This window comes from Cyprinodon tularosa, unplaced genomic scaffold (assembly GCF_016077235.1).
Source record: "Cyprinodon tularosa strain WSP-4 unplaced genomic scaffold, ASM1607723v1 ctg1017, whole genome shotgun sequence".
In the NCBI taxonomy this organism is placed as follows: Eukaryota; Metazoa; Chordata; class Actinopteri; order Cyprinodontiformes; family Cyprinodontidae; genus Cyprinodon; species Cyprinodon tularosa.
Window position 1 is genome coordinate 147,830 of NW_024037802.1, and position 9,293 is coordinate 157,122.

General features: G+C 34.6%; 2 protein-coding genes across 3 annotated transcripts in view; one reads left to right on the forward strand and one right to left on the reverse strand.

Annotated features, from left to right (window-relative positions):
• The window catches only part of slc12a9 (solute carrier family 12 member 9), a 33,743-nt gene extending 32,540 nt beyond the window's left edge, over positions 1-1,203 (forward strand). The window contains exon 14 of one of the 2 annotated variants that reach the window (XM_038278759.1): positions 41-882. In XM_038278759.1, coding sequence (XP_038134687.1) covers positions 41-882 — 842 coding nt within the window. Of the gene's footprint in view, positions 1-40 lie in introns of both variants that reach the window. The other variant, XM_038278770.1, reaches the window with a different exon arrangement.
• Positions 1,204-2,065: 862 nt separating this feature from the next.
• hsd20b2 (hydroxysteroid (20-beta) dehydrogenase 2) lies at positions 2,066-8,988 on the reverse strand. The gene is made up of 11 exons (XM_038278675.1): positions 8,787-8,988; positions 8,315-8,361; positions 8,060-8,135; positions 7,867-7,977; positions 5,545-5,612; positions 5,103-5,147; positions 4,972-5,006; positions 4,799-4,880; positions 4,643-4,708; positions 2,454-2,603; positions 2,066-2,353 (listed from the first exon to the last, which is right to left on the reverse strand). Exons 1-11 carry the CDS (start codon positions 8,965-8,967, stop codon positions 2,210-2,212), a joined length of 1,005 nt encoding a protein of 334 aa, XP_038134603.1. The 5' UTR covers positions 8,968-8,988; the 3' UTR covers positions 2,066-2,209.
• Between the last annotated feature and the right edge of the window lie 305 nt (positions 8,989-9,293).

Genomic DNA, 9,293 nt, shown 5'->3' on the forward strand with positions numbered 1-9,293 from the left:
TGCACACACGGAGTCTGATTTAGTGTTTTTTCTCTCCAAGGTGGCATGAAGCCCAACACACTGATTTTAGGTTTCTACGACAGCTGCACTCCTGATGATTTCTTCCTGCAGGATTCTGCCTTCTGTCGCTCATCTGTGGGAGAAGGCAGCGAGTCGGAGTTCAATTTTGGGGTCGACCTGCCTTCGCTGCAGGCCCATTTCCCTCCTGTCCGGCATGTTGAGAGCACCCGGTGGCTGCTGCCCGAGGAGTATGTTGGCATAATTTCTGATGCCATTAAAATGAATAAAAACGTATGCCTCGGCAGATACTTCTTCCAGCTGCGGGGAGAAGATAAAGACAGCAAAGTGGACGGATCTGAGCGGATAATAGATGTGTGGCCTCTCAACCTGCTCCAGCCAGGTTGCCAGGACTACCAGGATGTGTGCAGCCTGTTCCTGCTGCAGATGGCCTGTGTGCTCAACATGTCCAGCAAATGGCGTCACGCGAGGATGAGGATCTTCCTAAACGTGGAGACTGGCTCCTGTGACCAGGGCTGGGTGGTCAACGAAGAGACGTTTCGGGAGCTGCTGAGGAAGCTGAGGATCAGGGCTTCCATAAAGATTGTGTCGTGGGACTCTGTGGTGCAGCACTACGCCTTGCCAGAGGGGGAGCGTTGGGGAGAGCACGCTCCGGGGTTATCTGAGGACTTCTTGTCTGCAGTAAATTGCATGCTGATGGAGCACAGCTCTCAGGCTGCTGTTCGCTTCCTGTATTTACCTCGGCCCCCTGCTGGCCGCAACCAGTCACAGCACTACTTGGCTGAGCTTGAAGCGGTGACCAACGGTTTAGGGCCTACACTGTTGATTCATGGGGTCACCCCTGTCACATACACCGATCTCTAAGCTGGTTTTGTCTCTTTAATAATGTAAATATCACAAATTTATTTCTTTGTTGAAGTAAATCTAAGAGGTTCCAGTTCAGCATCGAATATTATTTAAGAATACTGTTCTGCAGTATTTGTTTGTGTTAACAGCTGGATTATTTTCTCAGAAACGGTCCAGATTCAGGCACAGCTTGAAGTGTAACAGGAAACATTCCTTTTTTATAAACTTGAAATGGCTCTGATAGCCCCAGAAAAAGGCTTCAATAAAACAGTTGCAGTAATTGTAATTCTCCTAAGAACCAACAAGGGAAATAAAAAACCTTAAAAGATGAGTTATAAACAAGCCTTTTTTTTTTGTAAAGCTGCATCCTTCCCTCCATGACGAAGTTTTCATTTCATACCTCAAATGTTTTATGTTCCATCTTTCAATTTTCCTGTTATTTAATGGAAATACCACAGTTGCAAAACTTTGTATTTTTTTTTATTTAGCAGAATAATAGCATTATTTTCGCCAATTTGTAAAGGAAACAAAGCCATTGGCAGTTGTTTATGCAACTATGTGAAAGGTTGGATATAAAGAAAAAAACAAAATGTATAGATGAACAAGTAGATATGAAGCTAAAAAAGAAATGATGAAAAATAAATAAATGAATGAATTGTATATGCTGAGCAAGATTTTTCACAGTCCATCAAGCGGTCACTGTACTGGGCCACAACTGGTAGTGGAAGTCATTCAGCCTTCCCAGGTGTAGCAGAACTGGTTGCCATGTAGAGTGTATTTTTTGTGTAGCCTCTTGTGACATGGAGGATCTTTTCTAAGGTAAGAGTTGAGAATATGATGACATGATGGGTTCAACATGACCGCTGAAATGAGCACCAAGTGGAGCGATGCCAAAGAAACGGCCAAAGGTTATATAGATATGGAGAAACTATCACAGAGAAACTTAATATTGATTGAGTGGTTAGTCAATCCTACACTACAGGCGTGCATAGAATGTGCCACTTGCACAATTCAATAGCCATGTGTGCAGCGTGAATCTGACACCCCGCTTAGTGAAAAAAACCCAGCAAATAGACTGAATGATTAGGGATTCATCAATGCAGGTTTATACTGTTAAAGTTATTATATCAGTTTATTTCAGAGATATTAAATATAGCTGTGCTTGTTATATCTCATTCTGTCATCTTTGTAACTGTTCGTTAATACTGAAGGAAGCTAACCGACCAATAAGACACAAAACCAGGATGATCTGTAAATTAATAAAAATTTATAATATGTCTGTATTTATGTGTATTTTGTTTGCTTTGTATAAAAGTGAAATGTTATCATCAATATAAAAAATAAACTATTTCTTCTTTGCACTGCTCCACTCCTTTTCCTCAGATTCTGCTCTCTGATAGGTCCTTATATTCGGAACGTTTCTTAACACCCTAACGAAGAATGTGGACATCCGGAGCCAGTCTGGCAGCAGGAGCGAGAGAGCCGCACTCTGTAGGATGTTGGAAAAAACAGAGAAACGTGAAGGTGAAGCAGCTGAAGGTGTGAAAGGCTTTGAAACGAGTCCCGGCTGATCACTGCTCTACTCTGACCTGCAGGGCGTGGGACAGACAGCCGCTGGTGTAGCTGGAGTGACCTATGGTGTTCACTGCCTTGTAGGTAAACCCTGCTGCGCTTTTCACCAAACAGTTGACCTGCATGTTCTGTGTCATGTTGGTGGAAACCATGAGGGGGGCCACACACTGAGGAGACAGAAGCCCTGATGTTAGGTTACAGGAAACAGGAAGGGACAATATTAACTCAATAGGATGCACGTCTCTTCAGTTTATCATAATAATCAAGGAAAAAACAAAGAACCTGATGAAATTGTAAAAAAGACAAAATATTGAAGTTTTACAGCAGTTATTTCCTCTTCCTGCTGAGAACTGTTCTTATCAGCACTGCTGCAGAAAGTCTAAAATATCCAAAATACTGTATCTCAACTATAGGGTACAAAAAAAATGTAACCAAAAAAGGAAACTTCAAACAACGTCCTTAAAACAAGTGATTTTAAGAGTAACTTTGCTGTTTTCTAAGATGTTATAAAGTTTTATTAAATTAATAAATAGATAAATAAATGCTTGGTATTTTACATTTTCTAATTATATTTTCAGATTTCTTTTTTTCAGATCGAGCTTTTTTACAGCTTGCATTTGTTTTCAAACAGGGTTTTGCAAATGAAATTCTGAGGAGTGAAAACACATTTTTATTGGTCTGCATGGATATAAGCAATAACATTTATATTGGATTTAAACCGAGAAACAGTAAAAGGGAATTTTTAAAGAAAACATTATCTGAATCTGAAATATCTGAAAATATGAAATCTGTAAAAAAAAAAAAAAATTAAAAATAAAGTAAAAAAAAATTATTTGAAAAAAAAAATTAAATATAAGAAAACATCAAAGTTATTCACAAAATGTTTATTAGATTATGACCTGGATGAAGTCATAATCTAAGCATTAGATTATGTAATTTTTCATACTTTCATTTTTGGGTTTTATTTTTCTTTATTTCCATTAACATTTCTTTTTTTCAAATTTTCAAAATTAACAGAAATAAATGCTTTAAATACACAAGTTATCTTTATGATATTGCTAATTAGCTCAGGCTAAAACTGCTGAGTCCCTGTTGAAACCAAGTCCATAGTCCTAAACTGATAAATAAGCCAGGAGTTTAAATAGTTAATGTCGAAATTTCACTAGTCATACAGATTTAAATAAATTATTGTGCTTGTTGATCATTTTGTATTCAATAGAGATGTATCTGACCTAACATCACATGTGTTTTCCTGTAAAGACATTTTGATTATATTCTAACTGTAGTGAGCTGTCTCTAATAGTGCTAATTTGGCTGCACAGACCTTTAAAATGAGCAATTTAAGGGTTTTTAAACAGAATTAGTTTACATTTTTCAGCATTTTTTTACATAAATTTTTTTTCCACTCATTAGCAAAACCATCTCTGCTGCAAAGAGTATCCTCATCAAATCTCCTCACTTATTTATTGTTTTTTTCTTTCCATAGAAGAATTTTTTAGAGAAGTATATGGTATAATTTAAAAAAAAGGCAACAAAAAGATTTTTTTGAAAATTTTTGATATGCATCTCATTTTTTCAGATATGATGTGAGTTAATAAAAGATAGAAAAAGAGCAATTTTTTCTATCTATTGCAATTTCATAAATCATATAATGATAGAAAACTGTAAAAAAAAAAACATAGTTTAAATTCCAGAATCAGAATCAGACATACTTTAATAATCCCTTTTGAAATCACTTTTGTTAAACGCTCCAGATATACAAACATTTATATATATATATACAACAAACCACACAAGTTAATATAAATATAAATATATAACCATGTAACTCACATATATATATACATATATATATATATATGTATATATATATGTATATATACATGTTTATATATATATATATGTATATATATACGTATATATACATGTATATATATATATACAACAAACCACACAAGTTAATATAAATATATAACCATGTAACTCACATATATATATATATATATATATATATATATATATATATATATATATATATATATATATATATATATATATATATATATATATATATATATATATATATATCTGCAGTTTGTACACAAAATCAAATGCATTATATAAAACAATAATTTAACCAATTATCTACAACGTATTTCAGTTGTTGATATATCTTGACAATGACATAAACACAGTAAAATCTTACCTGGACAGTGATTCCCATTGACTTGTACTCAGCATGCAAACACTGGGAGAAATATGTCACAAAAATCTGCACATAAGTATAGAAAAAAGTAAATGTAGGTGATCGGGTGAGCCTGTTTGGATATTTATTGTTTTAATATAAACACCAGATACATACCTTAGTGGCCGAATAAAGAGCAAGCAATGGGTGTGGACGGACGCCCGCTTCGGAGGAGATATTAATAATTAATCCTTTGCCTCTGGGGATGAGATGAAACCCAAATGTCTTTAAGCTAACCTATTTACCCTGTCATCACAATTAGCTGCAGATAATGATGTATCTGTGGATACCTGTCCACCATCCCAGGAAGAACCAGCCTGCTCATCTGCATTGTGACATCATGTTCATCTCTTTATAAATATTACAAGCAAATAAAGATATAAAAAACATTTTGGATGGTTTGTTTTCTAAGTTAACTCACCTGGGGTACAGACAGCATGTTGCAGTTGATGATCTGAGTTATTTTCTGTCCAAAAATAAATAGAAATATCCTTTATTGTCCCACAGTGTGGGAATTTGAGTGTGCCAGTGGTAAAGCAGAAAGAAAACATAAAAATAAAACAGATTCATGCATCCCTTAAAATCTATTCAAAATGGCAATCAAAGGCGAAAAATAAAAAAACCATAAAATGGCATCCATGACAATGGTTAAAAGACAATAGAACTGACAGTTTAAAGAAAAACTTTATATATTTAAAATAACAGTAAGAATGTAAACACTGATCAAATATTTTTCTTTGCAAATGGCGTCATAGATCTAAACAGTTGTTTAGCAGGGTAAGAATTGTAATCACCACATAACAGCCTCAGTTTGAGCCATGCAGTGTTTTGGGCCTTAAACAGGGACACTTTAAATAGATCACCTGTTCAGCATCTGGTGTTTCCAGAAAATAAGCAAAATGATCCGTGCAGGTCATTCCAACGTTGTTGACTGTGGGATTTAAGATTCATAAGCTCTTGTTAATAAATATAATCTGTCACTTAAACTATAAAATAACAGCCAGCAATCATCTACTAAACACTTAAACAACTTGGTTGCTTTCTGGTCTGGAGGGTAAAAAAAATGTTAATTAGTTTTCTTTTGTTGTAGAAGAACCCATAAGCGATCAGAGTGACACTTTGTTGGGAAAAATCTCTCCACCAGCCAGCCACTGTCAAACAACAACAAAAATGAGCTTAAATGAAAGAAAACTAGCAAGTTTATTTTGAAACTGTAAGGACTAGAAAGAGGGGATAATTGCAAAAAAAATTTAAGAAGTAAAAAGTTGTCTAAAAAAAAAAACACTCCAGTAAAGTATCTATAGCACTCCTTGAGGGCTGCATGGGAGGAGGACCTGGGCTTACAGTTTGGGAGTGAGGTCTAGGATGATTTGGTCATCCTCTATCAATGTGAAGCACCAGTTAATTCAGTTGAAGGTATTGCTTAGACTCTACTATTCGAAAACGAAATTGCACAGAATATTTCCCTTAATATCCTAAAAATGTGATAGGTGTAAGTCCGCTAATGGCTCCTTGACACATCTGCTCTGGTCATGCTCTAAGCTCTTCAGATATTTGTGCAACATTTTCCAATTGTTTTCTGAAGTGTATAAATGCAATTTGATGCTAGACCTTCAGATTGCATTGTTTGGACACTCTCCCTCACTTTGAACCGCAGTATTGCTATACAAACGATTGTGGCATATGGAATAGCTAAGAAAGTAATATCAAGATTATGGAAAACTGACTAAATTCCTCAGAATAAAATGTGGGTAAGTGATTCTACTTAGATTCTTCATTTAGAGAAACTGCTGTACCATGTTAAGGCTTCCACTAATAAAGTCTGTAGTAATCGGTTTTGGACTATCTTTCTCAGTCCAGGACGAACCTTGACACCTGCTCAGGTTTTTAGTATGCCGCCTATGCCTTCATGGATAGGTAGTACCATCCTAAAGTGTAAATGGTAACCAGTGCAGATAATTTCCCTGACTTGTTTTTTTTTTTCTTCTCTTTTCCTCAGTTATTGCATGTTTTTATTTTTATTGTCATATTAGTAAGAGTATATTTTTTCTTATACAGTAAATTGTTAAATATATGTATGCTTAATATTGTTGTGTATGATTTATGTATGTTGTATTTTGAAAACTTAAGAAACACATACATATATATACATATATATATGTATATATATGTATATATATATATATATATATATAAAAAACATAGACAGCCATTATTTAGTATAGAAAATCAGAAAATATGCGCACGGGCGAGCCTTTTAGAATGAACAAAAACATAACTTCGGTGGAGAGCTAAAAAATTATTTGACTTGAGTTATTTTCTTTCTTTATTTTCCTTTAAACAAAAGTTTTTATTCTTTTACAAGCTGTCAGTGTTCTTTAGTTCGTATTTGATTTTGAGCAGGTGTCAATCAAATGCATTTCAGTAGGGAAAGGAAAAGTTACATGAAATTATTTTCTAAACCTGCCCTTCTAGAAGTGTTATAAACTCACCATAGTGATGATCAGCTTGCTGAAACATAGTATTTGGTTTCTTGAATTTTTTGAATAAGGACATTTTTGTCTGGGGACTTGAATTTGCAATGCAATGATTTAAGTTTATTTTCCCTTGATTTGAGCAGGTAAGTAAGACAACTTGCTAATAAAATACAATGTCCTATGTTTAATATGATAAAAACAAATCCATCATCTTATTTTATGTACATAATAGCTAAATATCTTATTCTAGGGGAAACATGCACATTTAATTAATAATTTTGGGAATCTGCTCAAATTAAGTGCAATTTTAAAATGCTTTTTTTTCTTTTTTTTTTTTTACTTTTTACTTCAGTATTAGTAATGTAAAAAAGTAGAACAAAATAATAAAACAAAGCAAAAAAACAAAATAGAATAGAATTTTTAAATTGTGTGTAATTGCCTTTCATTTAAGCAGGTAGGTGGTAAATACGATGATCAGCTAATTGAATGAGTAGTTAAGCCTTTAAAAAAATGTCATTTTTTTTTTATCAAAATAAATGTAAATAATCTTATTCCACTTGCAAATGTTTTTTACTTACCTGCCTAAAACAAAAGAAGATACTCATCTTTAAAGACAGCTGACCTACTTAGATTGTATCTAATTTAAAATGTTTAAACTTGGTGCATAATGTTGAATAATACATTTTGTGTGTGTTTTTTCTGTATTACCCAGAATCCCTATCTGCAGGCCCTGGAGCTCCTTAGCAATGGATGAGTAGATGCCGCCGCCCTCAGTGAAGTCCACTTGGATAGTGTGAGTCTTTCGTCCATACTCATTTCCTAAGGCAGACAGCACATGTGTGGTAATCCTTTTTATCGTTGAATAAAAATCCGATGTTAAGAGCATCAGTAAAGGACTCACTGATTTCCTTGGCAACCATTTGAAGCTTAACATCAGATCTTCCTACTAAGACGACATCAAGACCCCTTCGTGCCAACTGGAGAAAGACAGACACGATAGGAGCTGTTTAAGCTTAAACAAGAAACCATGCCGGTAGATCTGTCTGAAAGAAGCTCAAAACATGATATAAGCAGAATATTTTATTTGAGTCCATGTATCAAATACACGTAATAGAACTAAACCCAAACTTCGCTTGAAACTTAGAAGCAGACTCACCTCAGAAGCATAAGCTTTACCGATACCAGATGTGGCGCCGGTAACAACTAGATAAAGAACAGATCAGAGATTAATTCATTTAGTAAGATATCAAGTTATAAAAAAACATACATTTGTAATGTTTGAAACTCAAACAAAGATCTATTTTAGATCAATTTCTGATATACTTCCGAAAAATACACAGAAAAGAGAAACAAGGATGAGGGGTGATACATGCAGCAAATGATTGTGAGAAATAAAACACTCTTATGCATTCATAAAGAGGATTTACAGTGTGGGGTTAAGGTACCTAAAACTGTTTTATACACATAAAACCTCCCCTCATCATTCATGAATTTGTAATTATGTAAAAAAAAAAAAAAAAAAAAAAAAAAAAAAAAAAATATAACAGCTATGGAAACCTGTCTTTAGAGAATTTACACAATTTTTACTAAAAGATTTTCCGGATTGACATGATTTTTTTGTTCTCTACCTGCCCATTGCCCGTATGTCCACAGATCCTGCTGCCAGTGCTCTGATAAGACAAACTGTCTGAGTCCACACCAACATTTCCAAGTGAATTTCAACAGGCAGAAAACCACAGTCAATCCCCCAAAGAGCGCCAGAGTATCAGTCAGCACCGCCTTAAGGTAGAGCTCCTGAGCGAGCAGCATCTCTTTGCAGCAGAATGTGGAAGTTTTTTTGAAAGGGGATTTTTCCTTTTTTAAATTACAAGAAAAGGAAACCATCTGTTGATGCTCCTCCCTAAAATTCTCCACCCCTCTGAGTGTTTCTCAAGGAGATTGCTGCAGTGGGTTGATTGCTGACACAAAAAGTGGTTCTAACAAGGTTCTGTGTCTTTAACAGTTCAATTAATCAAATATAATGTTCAAACAAATTACTATCCAACATTATACAGCAGTTTCCATCAGATTACTGTATTCCTATTTGAATGTGTTGATGATAAAATCAGCTCATTGCATCTTAACAGCTGCATGGA